We start from the raw sequence: 18,176 nt of genomic DNA, 5'->3' as shown, positions 1-18,176 counted from the left end.
ATATAAAACACATCTTCTTTATCCATGTCTTGGCTATGGTAAATAGGGCAAAGCAACTATAATTTTTCAGCTTGATAACTGTATAATAACCCCTTAACAAGTGGCCCCAAATCTACTCTGATTCCCCCTCCATGGGGGCAGCCAAAGTGATCCAGTCCAACTGCGTATATGATTGTGTCATTCCCTGCTTTGCCCACTTCAGAGGCCTCCTTGCACTCAGGAGAAAGGAGGGGCCCTACCCAGCCCACAAGGTGTGGGGAGCCCCAGCCCACTGTTCCAGCTGCACATGCCCGCCATGCTCCCCTTCACTCTCCGACCTGCAGCCACACTGGCTTCTCTGAGCTCCTAGAAGGGGCCATGCTGCCACCTGCCAAAGGCCCAGCTCCTTCCTCAGGCAGCCTTCCCTGATTGCCAGACCGGCTCAGTGTCCCTTAAAGACTCTTCTCCCCATCACTCTCCAGGGCAGTGGTCTGACTTGGGAGGGTTTACTGAATGAATGCCTGTCTACCCCCACTTGATTCTGAGTTCCTTGAGAGCACAGAGTGGGTGCTGTGCGGATATGAATACTGGATGAAAGAAGAAGTAACTGCAAAGGGCATGAGCGAAGACTCTGGCTGCCTCCCAGGCGTCCTCGGGCATGAAGGCCTTACAGGGACCTACAGAGCCTAACACGGTCTGCACGCCTTCCCCAGCCTTGTCCTTCTCCGCTATCTGTTCTACCATCTCCCTTTAGGACGCTTAACTCTGGCCTCATCACATGTTCCTGGTGTTCTGGCTCCCACTGTGTTCCTGTTACAGGACAACTATGTTCCAGCCTCAGCGCCTTTGTACCCCTGCGGCTCCTCGTGCCTGGAATTCTCTTCCCCCAAACATCCACGTGGCTGACTCCCTCCCTCCTTGCATTCAGGTCTCTGTTCATAGAACACCTTCCCAGTGACGCCTTCTCTGATCTCCCCACATAAAACAATCATCCCCCTGCAGCATTTCCTAACCCTCCCTACTCTGCTTTATTTTTCCTGATAGTCTTGTTCACATTCTGACATATTAGGTATGTCCTTATTTGTATGTGTATCATCTATGTCCCTCCACTAGAATATGAACCCGTTGGGGGCAGGGATCTGGTCCATTTTGTACTCTGCTGTGTCTTCAGTTCTTATTATAGCGCCTGGCATGTTGTAAACCCTCAATAAAGGTTTGTGAGTGAGTGAGGTAATGAATGAATGCATGCATGCATGCATCTTAGGCCCAGAGATGCCCTGGGCTTTGTGCTCAGAGACCCCCTTCTCCCTTGACCCTGTGGCAAAAAAAAAATGAAGTTCTATCCCCAACCAAGCTCTTATCCAAGCAGGCCCTAAATTCCCAGCTGCAAATTAATAACATTAATAATAAACCACTATTAAGGGCTAACTGTATGCCAGATATTCTGCTAAGTGTTGTATCTGTATACATCATTCTTATAGTACTACTATGAGAAGGGTAGTTATAAGCCTTATTTGATAGATGAAGAAAATGCTGATCAGAGAGGTTAAATCACTTGCCCAATGTCACACAGCTAGTAAGTGACTAAGCTGGCATTTGAACCTCAACAGTCTGTCTCTCTCGGGCAGGGGGTGGCAAAATATGGCTCACAGGCCAGCTCCGGTCCTCTATATGTTTTTGTATAGCCTGCGAACTAGGACAGGTTTTTACATTTTTTAAAAGTCGGAGGGAGGAACTTCCCTGGCGGTTCAGAGGTTAGGACTTCGCCTTCCAATGCAGGGGCTGCGGGTTCGATCCCTGGTCAGGGAGCTAAGATCTCACGTGCCTCGGTCCCAAAAAACCAAAACATAAAACAGAAGCCATATTGTAACAAATTCAATAAAGACTTAAAAAAAAAAGTCGGAGGGAAAAAGTATGCAACAGAGACCATACATGGCCCACAAAGCCTCAAATGTTTAAGAGAACAAATACATCAAATTAAGAATTCCCTGGGCACTCCCCATGTGGACACAGGAGTCACAGAGAAGAGATGCATGTTTAAGTGGTATCCATCAGGCTCCCCTTTTGCTCCAGGCACCAGCTAAGCACCTTCGTGGATATTACCTTGTTGAGTCACCTCACAACCTCCAGCATAGAGATGATTAAAAGGAGGCCTAGAGATAGTGACATGGCCAAAGTCATATTTTAAGAGACAGAACCGGTGTAGAATCACACAGTCATGGCTGAAGAGGCATCTAACATTCATCTGTTCCCAGCTCCCTGTTTTATGGATTCAGAACACAAAGTAGCCAAGTCCCAGGGAGGCCGGGGACACTCGGGGTTAATACCGTAGCCCCTCTCCAATCCCTTGACCAAAGGTTTACCCTCTGCTCCATCCTCATTTCCAAAATCTCCGGGAGTCTTTACCAGCCCCAGCCTCCAGCCCGTTTCCTCTCCCCCTCCTGACCTTCCACTTCACCCACCGCTGCCCTACCTGCAAGGATGACTCCAACTACAAATTAAGTGAAGGGGAAAACTGAATTGATATGATCTGAGCAAGGGAAGCACAAAGGCCCCAATTTCCTCTCCACATTATACAGGAAGATCTGGGCCTCGTGGGGAGACGGCGCAGGGCCTTTTGATGTTTGCCTTCCTGCAAGAAGGCAAAGCAGAAGGACGGGAGACGCCTTCACCTCCTCCATGCAAACTCACAACATCAGGTTTCCAATCATGCTTGAAACAAATGCAGAGATGAAAAACCGAGAAAGGGAGCAAAGAAGGAAGAGAGAGACATGGTGGCTGAGAGAGCTTTAAGGACAACGAGACCCTTTAAAACTAACAACAGCACGTGTTAAAGAGCTTACAAACACTCTCCCAACACAACCCTGGGCTGAGCTCCTAGGGATGTATCAACAGGGGAATCAGCCTGAGCTCGGGCCTTCCTGCAGCTCAGCTGGGCCCATTCAGGATGGGGACGCCAAGGCCTCCTCCCTAGGCTGGGATTTCTAAAAGCCCAGGGCCAGGATGCTGCCACCGGCCAGAGTTTAGACTCCAGTTCACATAGTCAATTCCACCAGCCATGGCGCTGGGTCTGTAAATATACCTTGATATCCTCACGCCCAACTCAGGTATCTGTGGTTCAGCTTGGGACGTGTGCCAGTCGTGGTGGCATTTAGTGAAGCACCAGTCAATCTCTCTTTCTCTCTCTTCGCTTTCTCATTCTCTCAAACTCTTTGTTACAATGAGGTGGGTAGTTAATTTCTGTCTAAATCACCTTGGGCTTATCCTGTAGCACTAGTAATTCTGGGCCATTTCAAGGTACCAACTGAAGATCAAAGGTCCCATAGCACTGAAACACCTTCCTGCCTTCACTTACCACATTGCCACCAAAAATTATTTAGGAACCGTGGAAGAAATATATCCAGACAAGAAATCGCAGGAGCTTTTTCCTTCCAGAGAGAGGGGAATGAAGTAAGATCCCTTTTCTTAGTTGAATCCTTTATGGCATGATTTTTTTAAAAATCATAATATCCCAACAATTCGACTGTCATTATTTTATAGATGGTGGAACTAAAGGCTCAGAGAATTTAGTTGACTTGTCCGAGGACCACATGCTACAAAGTGATGGAGCCCGACATCCAGCCCAAGGCTGTCTGATTTTAAAGCCTGAGCCCTTTCAGATGATATCCACACATATTCATCTTAAAACGGCCATGTGGGCCATCTGTGAAAGCAGAGTCATGTTGAGCCTAAATGTTCCTTGAAAATGATATCAGAGTAACCTGGATTTGGCACCTGCCTGAACTTGTACTTGTCAGTGTTGTTCATGTTGCCAGCAAAGCTGGAAGGTGAACGTCTCCAGCTGCTGACATACCGAAGTACGGTCATGCTTTGCCTGAAACTGGGGACCCGTTACTATGTGGATGGGATAAGTCATTATAAAGGCAATTAAATGCTCACCTCCATAGCTAGATGCCAACATGTAGGGCTTTGTGCACGGATAACTTAGCTCTTTGAGCAGGGTTACAAATCTTTAGTCATATTTTCTCCCAAACCTAGGGGTTACTCAAGAAGTCAGCTTTGGTGACTCCTACACAGAGGCCAATGTGTGTGGCCGTTGCCCGAAACTGGGGGGACAATGGCACGTAAAGCACATTGTGGCGACAGGCAGCCATTGAATCCGATTTTAATATTCTAGTCCATGAGCCTGCAGTTTCACTAGAGCCTGGTGTTGCTTTTTTTTTTTTTTTTAAAGGCAGGCAAACGCCACACACATTCTTTCAATTTCTAAAGGGAAATTTGACTCGAGCTGTAGAACAAAGGACGAAGAAATAGAAGTAAAAGAAAATCAAAGAAAAAGTGATTTGGATTCAAGGGGATCAGATGTTTCATTTACTGCAGGTTGAAGACCTTCAATCAGTCAAATGAAAGGAACATTTGTATTAAAATACCTACGAGGCAGAGAGAAAGCCTTGATCGGGCGCGGGAGAGTTAAGTTACAGCAATCTTGCTGAGAGATATGAACCCACCTTCGAGGCTATCTGTTCCCAATATTGAAGGTTTTCTGTGTTACAAACCTGAGATGAAAGGTAGTTGTTTTGACGTCTGGGTCTGGAAGCCAGACGCTGAAATTAGCAGCATTCTCAAAGTGTGTGTTGCAGGGATGGGGAGCCCGGGATGGAGTGAAAATGTAGCTGCTTTATTAAAATGAAAAGATGTTTAATGCAACACTGAGGGTCCAAGTCATCCATGCAGGCAGGGTATGGACGGGAATTATGAAAACACCTCCTACCGGATGGGAAGGGGCAGGGAAGGAGCACTAGACAAGGAATCAGGGGACCTGGGATAGAGTCCCTCCTCTGGCGCTAGGATGGTAGCTCCATCCCAACAGGGACTGGGCCTGTCTGGTTCACAGTGCCAGGCATATTGGAGGTATTCCGTAGATAGACGTCAAATGAATGCACGGATGCATAAATGAATGTGACATTGGGTAAACCCTTCTCCTCTTTGAGCTTAAGTCTTGTAAAATGAGAGGGTTGGACTAACGGAGGATTTCCCCAGTGGGATGGGTACAATGATGGTTGGGTACCATATGGATGGGATTGGGTGATAAACATGAATACAGCATTAAATCATACTGAGGCACAGAGGGAGAAAGGTATCACTTTTGAGCTCTCTTTCAAGCTTTCTGCCTCCCCCCGAGAGAAAGTCGCCAGTCCAAAACTAGTGTCTTGAACACCTCTCTTATGTTCTTAGACCTCCCTTCATAATAATAAGAGAGGAGGACTCAGGCTCCCATCCCTCCACAGGCAATGGCATCCAACTAAAGTTAATAACACGATTTCTTTCTTTTGTCCTTATTTTTACAGTTACCCATTTATGGCAAGTAAAAATAGTTTTTCCTTTACAGAACTGATTTTTTAAGGCTTCTTTATCAGACAAACGTAGACAAGTAAACATGGATTGATGTAAAGAAATAATATTTCAAGAGGGATGCAGGTAAGGCAAACATCTTGAGAGTGAGACCGAACGCCTTTGCTTTGGGAACTCCTGTCCCAACTGACCTCCAAGGTTCCCTCTAGAAACACAGCATCCGAACTATGCTCCTCTGGTTTGTGTAGAGCAGACGCAGCTGTCTCCAGCAAAGAGGAAGCTGTAGCTCGAACTTTAGGATGATGGACCCATTCATTCATCTATTTTTTCAATAAATATTTATTGAGGGCATACTATGTGTTCGCTGCTTTTCCAGGTACTGGGGATAGAGCAGAAAGAAGAAAATAGACCCAAAAAAAAATCCCTGCCGTCATGGAGTTTCTGTTCTAGAGGTCTGAGGCAGGGCCAGGATCAGGCGAGGCAAATGAGGCACCAGGGTGCAAAATTTAAGGAAGTACCCACTATCAGGGTCATGTTCGACCTGGCCCTGGCTTGAAGACAGGTGCCCCATCTTGAACATAACTTGACATAGTTTGTCATCAATATGAGAGCCATGGATTCTGCCTCCTGAATATCTGCTGTTTGGTCTTAGGTGGGGCCCCCAGAATCAGTATTTTGCCAGAATTCTCCAGATGAGTCCATGAACATCATGATTGAGAACCACTGAGTTATAGACCTAGACCAAGAAGCCTTTAAAATTTATAGTCTGGCATTTTTCAAAAGCATCTACCAATAGATGTTTACCAAGCCAATTAACTAGTAAGTGAATGTCAATATGTTACTACGCATCACAGTGGCAAAAATAGCTCCTTTCTTCTGTGCACTTGCTAGTGATCAGGGGCTCTTCTGAGCTCCTTACACTTCTTGACTCATTCAGTCCTCACAACCATCTCCAGGAAGTACGATTATCATCATCACCCCGTTTTGCAAAGAGGAAACAGAGGCAGGGAGAGTTTAAGGAAGTTGCCCAAGTTCACCCAGAAAGTCATGCTCCTAACCACTGTGCCCGACTGCCTCTGTGGGAGGGGCCCTGATGCTTGGGTCCTTAGGAACAGGAGTAACAGTGAAAGTGAGGGAAATAGGGGGTCATTTGCATATTAAAGATAGCACATAGAAATAGTCATTACTTCCACCAAAAAATATGTATGTCCTCTCTCATCCTCTCCAAACACAAGGCCCACTCCAGCTTCATTTTGCATCCACATTTGTTAAGGCCATGACTGTATAATAATGTTCCTCTATGCAGGAAAAAACAACAACAACAACAATACAATCGCAATACTACATAGCAACTGTCTTCCCTCCCTAGTGTTGGGGGAATCTTGGGGAATGGTGGGGAGTGTGGAAAATTGGGAAGAGGAAGCCTGTTCAATGTCTCCAGATTGTCTGACTTATCCAAAGAAACAAAAAATTCAGACCTAGTTGTGAAAACTCCCAATTTCCATGTGGGCTCTAACTTCTGAATAACTGTGTGGGGCAAATAAGTGTTTTGTAAAATGTGAATGTGAAGTCACTGGGAAAGACCAAAGCTGGAGAAAAGTCCCTGGGGATCTGGTCTAAGATCACTGTGTGATCTGGGACCAGTGACTGCATTTCTCTGTGCCTTGAATCCAAAGTTGTAAGAAGGATATAAAAAATATCATGGATTCATTCTTCAACTTTTAGTGACAATTTCTATATATTTAACCCTGTGCCAGATGGCAGGTTTAAAGATTAAATCAATATGCTCATCACTGAGAGAGAGTCAGGGACAGTGAACTCTAGGTCCATGGAACGAGGTCTGCTATGAAATCAGAACCTGGGAGGAGTTCTGCCTGGAACGGATGACATTTTAGCCAGGCCTGGAAGGCTGAAGTGATGTTCCCTATCAGCAAGGGCAGAAAGAAGAGGACTTTTCCTTGATACCAAAGTGCTCTGTGTGCCAGCACAGCATGAATCTTTCATGAGTTCAAAAATCACACATGCACGCCCATAAATAGCTTGGAGAGTGTGCAAATTGGTACTACAAATCCAAAACTGCATCTCTGTTTTATATATGAATTACTTATCTAAGTGTAAAACCAGACTCACTGGGTTTTCCCCTGAGCTACTCCCCCTCCTTAGTCTTACTGGAGTCACGATGTCCAGGAGCCCAGGTCAGGCACGTTGGGATCACCTCCAACTCTTCCCTCTTCCTCCTCCTCCACACTCGATCCAGAGAAGTGTCCCTCCAATCAAGTGGGTGTCCTCACCTACTGCCCGCCATCAGGCCACCACCATCCAGTTCAACCACTGTCTCCTGTGTGGACACTTGCTGTTGTTTTCTCTCTGCTTTTCTCGTCTCTCTTCCAGTCGGTCCATCGTTGTTTCCAAAAACCAGATCTGACTGCATTGCTCTGTGGCTTTAAACCTCCAATGGTTCCACTGGCAGCAGGACAAAGTGTAGCATGACATCCACGGCCCTTGGCACTCTGGGCCCTGCATACTCTTCCTCCTTCACCATCCTTTAGGCCGTAACCCCCTAAAACAGATGCCCGCAGGTGCCTTAGATTCCTCCCACCACATGCTCCGCAGAATATGCCTGACACTTTCCTACCTCCGTGACCTGCTATTCTCTTTTCCTCACGTGACTCACCTGCCATGTTTAGCAGTCGACCCACAGCCATGGCCAAGCAGTCCCTCCTCTGGAAGCCTTCTCTGGCTATCACCCCCAGCCGTCCCTCTCCGGCCCCCGCTGGGGCACAGCAAGCTGGGAACAGAGCTGGAGAGTTAAGACAGGCGAGGTAGGAGGGGTCTTGAAAGTCAGGGAGGGAAAAGTCTCTCCGAAAAGTCATTTTTGCAAAAGCGTTAACCCAGAAAGTCATTTTTTGCAAAAGCCTCAATCTCAAAACCACTTCAGCAAGCATGGAGACCCACCTGAGGAAAAAAAGAGAATGCAATTTCACACGTTGGAAAAAGGCCCTGGGAAGGAGACATGAAAGCCACAAGTTGGCGGTAGGTGCTGCAAGGTTGAGCAGGAAACCCATATCAAATGGGAGGTTGGGACGTTTCTGACACGCATATGGGCCCCAGCCCTGCTCAGGCTGATACTTGCTTCTGAGGGGCGGGGCAGCCAGTCTTCCAAAGGGCTCAGACAGCCACATGTCCCCAGCCTTGTTCACAGCCAACAAGGGAGAGGGGACTGGGCAAGGCCGGCTCTGGAATGAGGCAGGTAAGCCCACCAGGTTAAGGCGGAACACACTCAGGGCTGTGCCCTTACCGGTCACCAGGGAAGAGAATAACACTTCCAACCGGGGTGTCTGTCTTTCTGCCTTGAGCATCAGACACTCTCCTTGTAAAACAAAGTCTCAAACTCAAACACCTAGGCCGGGTAGGTGACATTAATGTCACCCAGTAGGGACAAGGATGAACAGGCTATGGCCGTGGCAGGCAGACTCAGTTCCAGCTGATGGTCTCAGATCCGCTGATTTTTGTAGAGATGTCAGATATTGGAATTTTCATGGGAAATCTTGTTATTCAAATGTTTACTCGGTTTTAAAAAATACCATACAGTGCAAAAGAAAGAAGGCCTCCGCTGGCTGAACTCTGAAGTCTGGGTTCAGATTAAGCTCATTAACTCAGAGCAAAAAAATATGACCCTTAAATCTGCATGACTCCCTTCCTTTGGCTGATAATTGAGATTCTGTCGAGTTGGATTTTTCTTACTGTCTAGGTATTTGGCCCTGCAGAGACGGGGCTTCAGTACGCACTAAAATTCACGAGGATTTCTCTGTGCATTCTTGTGTATCTGTATTTTTATCCAAGAGCAGTATCCATATCATTAAAGAACAAGAAGAGTTCTTAGACATCAACTAGCCTTGTCGCCCCTCCACAAGTTTACAGTTCAGGAAACTGAGGCCCCGCGGAGGAGACAGGCTTACTGCAGCGCACAGAGCAACTTAGAACATCTGATCCCAGGCTCAACCTCTACCCCTTCTTGGCGCACCGCGGCTGTATTTATACAGCGTGCACACCCGCGCCGCTGTGTTTGTTTTCCCTGGTCCTGAGAAAAAGCCCACCAGGTTGCCAGATGTGCCGAGCTCAAGGGAGCCCGAGGAAGTGGTTTGCCAGCGATGAGAAGCAGGCCTGGTCTGGGTGTAATCGACACTTCGCATCAGCCTCGCCTTTCTGCCCACAGGAGATAAGAGGCCGGCGTGGAGGAAACTGACGTGCAAGCACGCACCCCGCACCCTGAGAATGGTTTCCTCTGCCCTCTTACAATCTGCGGGCTTTGGCCACCCAACCCACTCCTAGGCATGTGCGAAGCCTCAGGACCTCTCAGCCCACGGGGGAGGGAAAGGCAAGCCCCTTGGGTAGGTCCAGTCCTTTGCCCCTTCCTTCCATTTCTTGGGGTCCCCCCTTTCCCAGAGTCACTTTTGAAAGAAGGCACCTGACACACCCATTTCTGCTTTATGTGTTGGCTCTTGCATTTCTCTAGGGAACCTACAGAAGCGAGGCCAGAGCCAAACTCAAAGGCGTGAGATTCCAATGGTGGAATTACAGGCTGTTGGCCATGAGGGACTTCCTGGTCCATGTCAGACGATCCCTCTTGAGGGACCCCTTACTCCACCTTCTGGTAAGGTTGCCCTGAAACTCAAGGGGCTGTATCTGCCTGTGTCTTTCTTGTCCCACATGTCACATTTATTCTCATGTGCTCAACTACAAAATCCCTATTTTCACTTAAAACAATATACACACTCATGTGTGTGTTTTGTGTGTACGTAGAGAGAGGAGGGGAGGGGAAGGGAGGGAAGACGGAGAGTGAAGCACCTACTATGTGCTCAAATCCTCCCGACAATCACCTATCCTATGAAGTAGGGAGGTTTTTTAAATTTATTTTATTGAAGTATAGTCGATTTCCAATGTTGTGTTAATTTCTACTGTACAACAAAGTGATTCAGTTATACATATATACATTCTTTTTCATATTCTTTTCCATTATGGATAAAGAAAATGTGGTACATATATACACCATGGAATATTACTCAGCCGTAAAAAAGAATGATATAATGCCAAATGCAGCAACACAGAGGGACCTAGAGATTATCATACTAAGTGAAGTAAATCAGACAGAGAAAGCCAAATACCATATGATATCACTAATATGTGGAATCTAAAATATGACACAAATGAACTTATCTAAGAAACAGAAACAGACTCACAGACATAGAGAACAGACTTGAAGTAGGACTTATTATCCCTGTTTTCCAGATGAAGACCCTGAGGCTCCTCTCCTCCTCTCCATCCCTTGCCTTCATCTCCTTCCCCCTCTGTCCATTCCTCTTCTCCTGCATCAGTGTCATCCTCATTCACTAAGTCTGAGGAGGTCCAGCATTGTGCACGTGCATTTCTGTCCTGCACAGGCAGAGCTGCGGGTAGGCACTCTGTCTCAGCACGGGGCCCTGTACAGTGGAGGTTGTGCTTGGATGGACGCCTGGCCTAGGCAGCTCCTGAGGAGTCACAGGATGCTGCCAGATGCTCTTTTCCTGGGCAGATGTAGCCATGGAACAGAACACCACTGTGGTCAGGCAGCCTGGGGGAGAGGAGCCCCAGCTGCAGAGTCAAAGAGAGCAGGGGTGTCCCTGCCGGCTATGCCACCTAAGGCTAACTGAGCAGCCTCTCTGTATCCATCAAATGGGGTAGTAGTAACTAGTTCTAGTACTAACTACTAGTAGTACTAACTTGTACTAGTGTTAACTAACTACTACTAGTACTAACTGCTACTAGTAATACTAACTAGTACTAGTACTAACAGCATAGGGTTGTTTCGAAGAGGAACTGGGATAATGGAGTATTTGGAGATGCACAGAGGCCACAGATGACACCCAAAAGGGTTTTAGATGATGCTCAGATAAGTAAATATCATTGATTCGCACAGTTAGTACGTTATGTCCTTGTAAATTCCCTTTTGACCCTCCTAATTACATCAAGAAAGTCTCCATTTGATGCTAGTGTGTCTTTAACACCTAACAAGTGTTTTCTTTGAGTTTTAACAAAGAGAGAGAAGACTTAAGGTGCTGAGTCTATTCTAGGCAGCAATACCGAGGTGGAATTGAAGAACAAATTTTTGATGGAAGTAATTTATATGGTTATTGGCTTTCTATTTACACTGGTGATACAAATTTCACTTTGTAAGTAAATGGATTTAAGTTTTAATAAAAGCAGGTCCATTTAAGGGGGGTGGGAGCACTAAGTAGATAAGTTCCAATGACACTCATATATGGCCAAAGTTATAAAGGGAGCCACAAGTGATGGAAGTTTGGAATCATTGAGAAAACCCACATCAAGGGGTTAACACAGTGACTGTGACTATGGTTTTGGTGTCAACCCAAGAAGTGACATGGGTTCTGAGAAGCAGGACATGATCCAAATCCAGACCCTCTCTCCCATTCCCTCCATCACCAGGATGCAGATTGAAGAAGAAACCATAGTTTGTATAAAACTGTGTGAGGATGGAAGCCTGGACCAGCACTTGAGCTGGTGGCAGGGCACTGGGGCTCACCAGCCTGGCCTCAGCTCTTCTGTGTGCCCTCCCCATGCCTCAGTGTCCTCATCTAAAACAGGTAGGACAAACTAGATGGCCCTTCCCACTCTGACAATCCTTGTTTGTTTAGTCCGTCATTTTTCTCTGTCAGGTTCAAAGTCAGATTCTCTGAAGAGAAGTGATCTTCATCTAATGCAGCCCTGGGCTTCTCTTAAGAAACATCGCTACAGAAAGATGTTCGATGCAAAAAATTTCTGGGGTCAGACAAGTTCACCTTTCTGAGTCTTAGTTCCTCCTCGGTAAAATGCTGTTCCTGATAGTACGAACCTCCTAGGATCTATAGATTCACTAAGATTATGTCATGTCTCACAAAATGTGGGAAGTTACCTTGAGATGTATGTGGATGGTATGTGGACAAAGCATTAAGTGATATCGACTCATAAAGCAAGTTTCCTCATTGCACCAAGGAGGAGTCTCAGTTTGGTACTAACATGGCTTGAACACTTCTCTGATACTTGCCTAATAACCCCTAACTAAAGCAGAGAGCAAAGCCTCAGGCTCTTGGTAGGCAGCAGGGTCCAGCTAGGATGTTAGAGGGATGCTTGGAGGGATATGAAGAATTTATCCCCAGGTGAGCCTTGACGACAGAACAAGAGCCACAGGCCAGTGACATTTGAGCTGAGCCCTGAGGAGGGAGGAAGATTCGTCCAGGTAGAGCAGGCTTGGGAAGATATACAGGTATGAAGAAGGGCAGTTCCCCCAGAATCAGAGTGTCTTAGCCTGGTTTGTACCATGGACCCATCCAGTGAGGCCCATGAACCCCTTTACAGAACAATGTCTTTTTTTGAGTGTGATTCGACTCCTCTGGGTACCTCAAATAAGTAGAATCACATAGTATTTGTCCTTTTGTGACAGGCTTATTTCACTTAACATCTTCAAGGTTTGTTACAGATCATGTTTTTACAGGCATAAAATTTAAAAATAGGATTACAAAGAAAAAACATATTAAATGACAGTTATTCCAATAATTTTAAAAGATATAGGAATTCATGTGATTCTATTAACCTTTAAATAACAAGACATAGAGGTGGATCTAATAGTTATTATAATTTCAAGATATAATGAGTCTATTTTAAGATATCCTAGAGCAACTATAAATGTGACATTAAATATCTGTGATTTCTGTTGATGACAGAAGCCACATGTAGTGCCAATATGGTTATGGTTTGTTACCTACATTCAAAATTGGAGGAAATGCTAACTTTCAGTTAGGAATTAGAAAAAAATAGTGTATGTGTGTGTATGTGTGCGTGTGTGTATAAATTTTTCCCATCTAAGTTCACAGACTCCCTGAATTCTGCCCCATGGATCCTTTAAGGGGCTTCTGTTCCATGGGACCCAAGTTAAGAAGCCCTCCACCCCAGAGAAGGGGCATTTTTATTCTCCACCAGCGTATGTCCGTCTTGGTTCAGAAGTGAGGCAAAGGCCAGATCCTTCCAGCCTCCACCTAGCCCCAGAAACCGGCCCACTAACCACACCAGTGGTTCAGTTTCCGATGCACTGGGGTGCACAATGGGGCTGATTTCTGGACACCAAACAACCTTCCCTAACCCCACTCCCACCCCAGGCATTGTGTTTGGGCTGCAGCCCCTGAAGGGGAATGATCACCAGAGAAGACAAGCCCGTTTTTGCTCTGAAAGCTCCTCCCTTTAGCCCTGTGGTTCATTTCTATTTGCTGTACATACAGCATCCGATGAAGATGAGGGGATGGCCTGAAACGCAGGAGAGCCTCAGCATGTGGACTGGGGTTTTAACCGACAGAGGAGATGCGCTGCCCCCTTCATAGTAGTTGTTTAATTTTTCTCATCTGCAAACAGGCTTTGGATTGCCAACCTTTAATTAAGATGCAGTTTTCTTTTCAAAAGCAATGTGTTCTAATAAATACCATCTGAGCTGGGGCAGGGGGTGCTACAGAAATTATAACTGCAGCTGAAAAACCATGAGGCTTGCAGCAGACTAACCATGAAGACCTTCTGGAAGGCAATAGTTTCCATGTGCTTCGGAAAGGAGGACACGCCTCGTGGACAATGTTCCCTGGCTTCAAAGTCAAGCCACTGTGCCGTGGGTTCTGCCTTCTTGTGTGGAGGGAGGACCGGAAGAGGCAGTGTCTTAGCTTACATGACCTCTGCCCTGGCATTTTGACTTCAGAATCAAGAAGGTACAAGGAGTGAGGTTAGAAGGATTTCCTACTGCCCTGAGACCTAACAGCTTCTGAGAAGGGAGCTCCTAGAAAAGAAAATATTTCTGCCCTGAAATGTCTTGGCATCCCTGTGACTGTTCCCTCACCCCCCAGTTAGATTTGCCAGATAAAATACAAGATGTCCAGTTAAATTTGCATTTCAGATAAATAATGAATAATTTTTTAGTATAACTCTGTACCGTGCAATATGCTAAAATATGCAAAAACATTAGGGCTGTTTCTCTGAAATTCGGATTTCACTGAGTGTCCTGTATTTTTATTTGCTAAATCTGGCAGCTCTACACTGACTCAAACTGGATTCCGGAACACCTCCTTGGGATCTTGGGAAAGAAACTCTGGGCCACCCTGGCACTTACTGAGGTCAGCTTACAGACATCCCTGCAGTCAACACGATGGTTAAGAATGTGAACTTTGGAGTCTTAAAGACTTAAAGTGGCTTCCAACTCAGGCCTGTCACTGCCTAGTGGGTTGTCCTTGAGAAGGTTACTTGGCCTCCCAGAGCTTCATCTCTGTCCAATGCAGAATTTGGAGACTGAAAATCAGGGCTGATGTTCAACCATATGCAGATATGGTGAGTGGTCCAGCTCGTCCTGGTTGTTTAAAACAGAAAGCCCTTCCCAGGTCAGTTGTTAATTAGCCTCCCAAGCCCCCCTCCATCTTACCAGCCACCCTGGCTCCCACTACCTCCTCCAAAGCCACACCTCTTCTCATCTTGCAATGAACAGCTGACACAGACAAGGGCTTTGCTCCGTGTCCTTTCTGTTTGGCCCCTATTGTAGTGTATTGATAGTTAAATAGATTGACTATCACTCCCATTAGGAAAACCCAGCTCAAAAGGTTGTTGTAGGATTAAATGAAATGATGTAGAAGAACTGTGGGATACAGGACCTGGCCCACTGGGGACAGACACACATGAATGAATAAATGAATGAATGAATCCGTATACCACTTATAAGTGAGACCCTTGATTTTCTTTGTACATAGAAAAGTTATTCTCTCTCTCTCTGTGTGTGTGTATATATATATATATATATATATGTAATTTTTATATATATGTAATTTATATGTATATGTATTTATATGTGTATATACACACATACATGTATATGTGTATGTGTGTGTGCCAGAATCACTAATCATACCTGCTTTGAGAAATCTTATAGATCATTCTAGTTCCAATTCAACTCCTTCCACTTTACACAGAGGAAAACTGAGATCTGGTTTAATTTACTGACTTATCAAAACAAGCCTATCTCTATGCATTGGAGAATAATTGTTTTGAGGAATCGTTGGAACGATTTTTTTGTTCAAAAACATCTCTTTCATCCAACGGCCACAAAGCCTAAAATTTCCCCATTAGCATTTTCACCATCTTTTAAAATTGAACTAAGGCTTATCATGGTATTTCTCAAAGTCCACTCTCTTGAAGCTGGAAATGACCCAGGGTCAACCTGAGAGACTTAAGTGCTGGGCTTGGGGGGAGGGGTGTGGTAGAAAGGAGATTCTAAATGAAGCTGAAAGAGGACCTAGGACTTGCCAAAGACACATGTGGCCAACTTTAAAACTTTGTGACAGCCTGGCTATGCATTGAATTGTCCCACTATGACAGTTGTACATTTGTGCTATTGCATAATACAGAAGGACAAAATGCATAAAGACTAACTGATTATTTCATTCAAAAGAACTCCGACAAGAAAGCCAGACCCCTTGATGTAGTATTATGCTAAACAAAGCTAAAAGTCTTTCTTGTATTGTTGGTCAAGGGTTTTTCAACTGGATGGATGGAAATGTTTTTCACAGATCTACAGAGCATGGATGGTAAAACAAAACCTCAAAACATCCAGGGGCAAAATGTGGCTGGGACTGTATCTGTTCATATACACAAGTTGGTTCCACCACTTGGGTTAATGCTAACTGTTGGAGTTCAACATCCCTTGTGTTTGAATGTGGCTTTCTCTGCTGTCAGTTAAATTCAGTCCACCTACATGCTATTTTGGGGATGGACGGTTGCTGGTACAGACTAGACTGCTTTCTCCAAAACATAATAAACACAACCTCCAATAATTTGACTGGCTTAGTTTGGAAGACCAGAGTCTTAGGGAAATGAAGAAGGAAACTTCTGGAAAAACAGGGTTTCAAATTCTGAACTTTTCTTCCAATATCAATATTGGTGATTTATTCATTACCAGTAGATGATCACTAAAACATCGCTGTGGGGTGGGGGGAGGTGGTAGAAAGGAGATTCTAAATGAGGTATTTTTCCCATCAGAGTCTAATTACTTTCATTGTCCTTTCTCTGAATTCTGTTATATTCCACTCTACCCATTGGCTGCCTGTTTTAATTAATTTTGCCCTGTATTCAAAGGTTTTGCTTTTGTGCCTCTCTGTTTGATTTAAATTCCTTTCTGCAAATAAATAAATAAATAAATATCAAAGCTAATGAGGCTCTGAAGATTTGAGATGTAAATATCATATGCAGATTCTTTTTTGGGGTCCCAGCTCAGCGGAAGACCAAAAATAACACTTGGAAGTTTGATTAAGAAATCTCAGGCCCCCCTCCCTTCCCTGTCTCCCTCCAGACACTCTTTCTGCTGGCAAATCTCAGTTATTTGACAAAAAAAATCATGCCCCACACATGCAAAAGCCCAGAAGCAAGTTTCAGAAGCAAGTTTCTTTCAAGAATAGCTCAGCCGGGTACAAGATTGTGCTGAGCTATTTGAGATGCATCTCCCACTGACAAATTCATGTCCATCCAGAGAGGTTTCCTATGTACTCACTCACACACTCGTGTAAACTCACACACCTACACACACCGGTGCTCTCCGGACATATGCTCCACTTATGCTCACACATCCAACACACACACCAACTCATACAGACACATTCTGTATACACACACCCTCACACGTACACCAAACACATGCACACACACACACAAGATCATGCGTGCTATCACACAAACTCACCCACATTCCTGCACACAGGCACCTACACACATATTCTCATGCACACTCATATAAACAGCGCACACATTTTCACACACAAACTTGATTTCATACACGCACTCACACACATGTTCATTCACACATAAACACACATACACACACACATTCTCACACCCAACACATGTATCACGCTTCGGCCAGCCCAGGTTTCCCATCTCAAATCTATGCCACCTAGATTTGACCCATATCTCCAACATCCTCTCCAAAGACATCTTTGCAGGGCATCTCAGGAACCCCCCTCCTTTCGGGTGTACATAGGGCCTCCCGGGGCACAGTTATTAAACTGTATCTGAAGAGCTCTTACACTGTGCAATCTGCTTTTGCCCAGGATATGTGTATCCTTTACCGAGAAAGTCTGATTCATTTCCCAGAAATTTTCATCTCTCTATTAATCTTTCAGGATATGGTTAGTGTTGTGATATTTTCAGATATTGTCTTCGGGTGGCTGGGGGGAGGGGAGGGCGGATTTCACGTGGCTGTCCCCTGGCAGTTTCTGAGATTACTCTGTGCTCTAAGCAGCTCAGAATTGTGTGACAGCATTTCCATGCAAGGGACTTACAATCATGTTTCATTAATTCGACGTGAATGAAGCCTCATTTCTGGCCTTGAGGAGCTTAAGATTTATGTGAAATTAATAACAGAACAGATGTCTTCACAATTTGGTTCCTCTGGAAAAAAAAAAAAAAAAGGAACCTGATTACTTTGAAAACTTCAATGCTGGAAAATGCAGACCCAGGGAGTTTTTACTCCAGGGTAAAGAGTTACGCCTTGATATGGTCCACATCTCAGAACTAAGTGGAATTTAAATGTCAGATTTATATTAAATAGTCATATTCCCCATTATGACATATATAAACAACAGCTTATTACTTTCATTAATAAGATGTGTTGGGCATTTAAACTAAAGCTTCCGAGATAAAGCTGGCACCTCATAAGCAGGAGACACTGGGGAGGTATGGGGGAATATGCAAGCAGCCTGGTTTTGAGCTTGGTTTCTGATAATTTAATCATCGATTCC

The 18,176-nt window shown here is 45.1% G+C and overlaps 1 protein-coding gene across 1 annotated transcript in view; it reads left to right on the top strand.

Annotated features, from left to right (window-relative positions):
• Positions 1 to 18,176, top strand: part of LOC309616452 (uncharacterized protein) — a gene marked incomplete at its 5' end in the record, with an annotated part of 67,102 nt that overhangs the window by 28,024 nt on the left and 20,902 nt on the right. Inside the window, one exon of the mRNA XM_082367027.1 lies at positions 9,848 to 9,985. Within this exon, the coding sequence (XP_082223153.1) occupies positions 9,848 to 9,985 (138 nt within the window). The remainder of the gene's footprint in view (positions 1 to 9,847; positions 9,986 to 18,176) is intronic.

This window comes from Balaenoptera borealis (assembly GCF_965194805.1).
Source record: "Balaenoptera borealis genome assembly, chromosome: 19".
NCBI lineage: Eukaryota > Metazoa > Chordata > Mammalia > Artiodactyla > Balaenopteridae > Balaenoptera > Balaenoptera borealis.
Note: the sequence above shows the minus strand (reverse complement) of the source record. Positions and strands in the feature narration are given on the sequence as shown.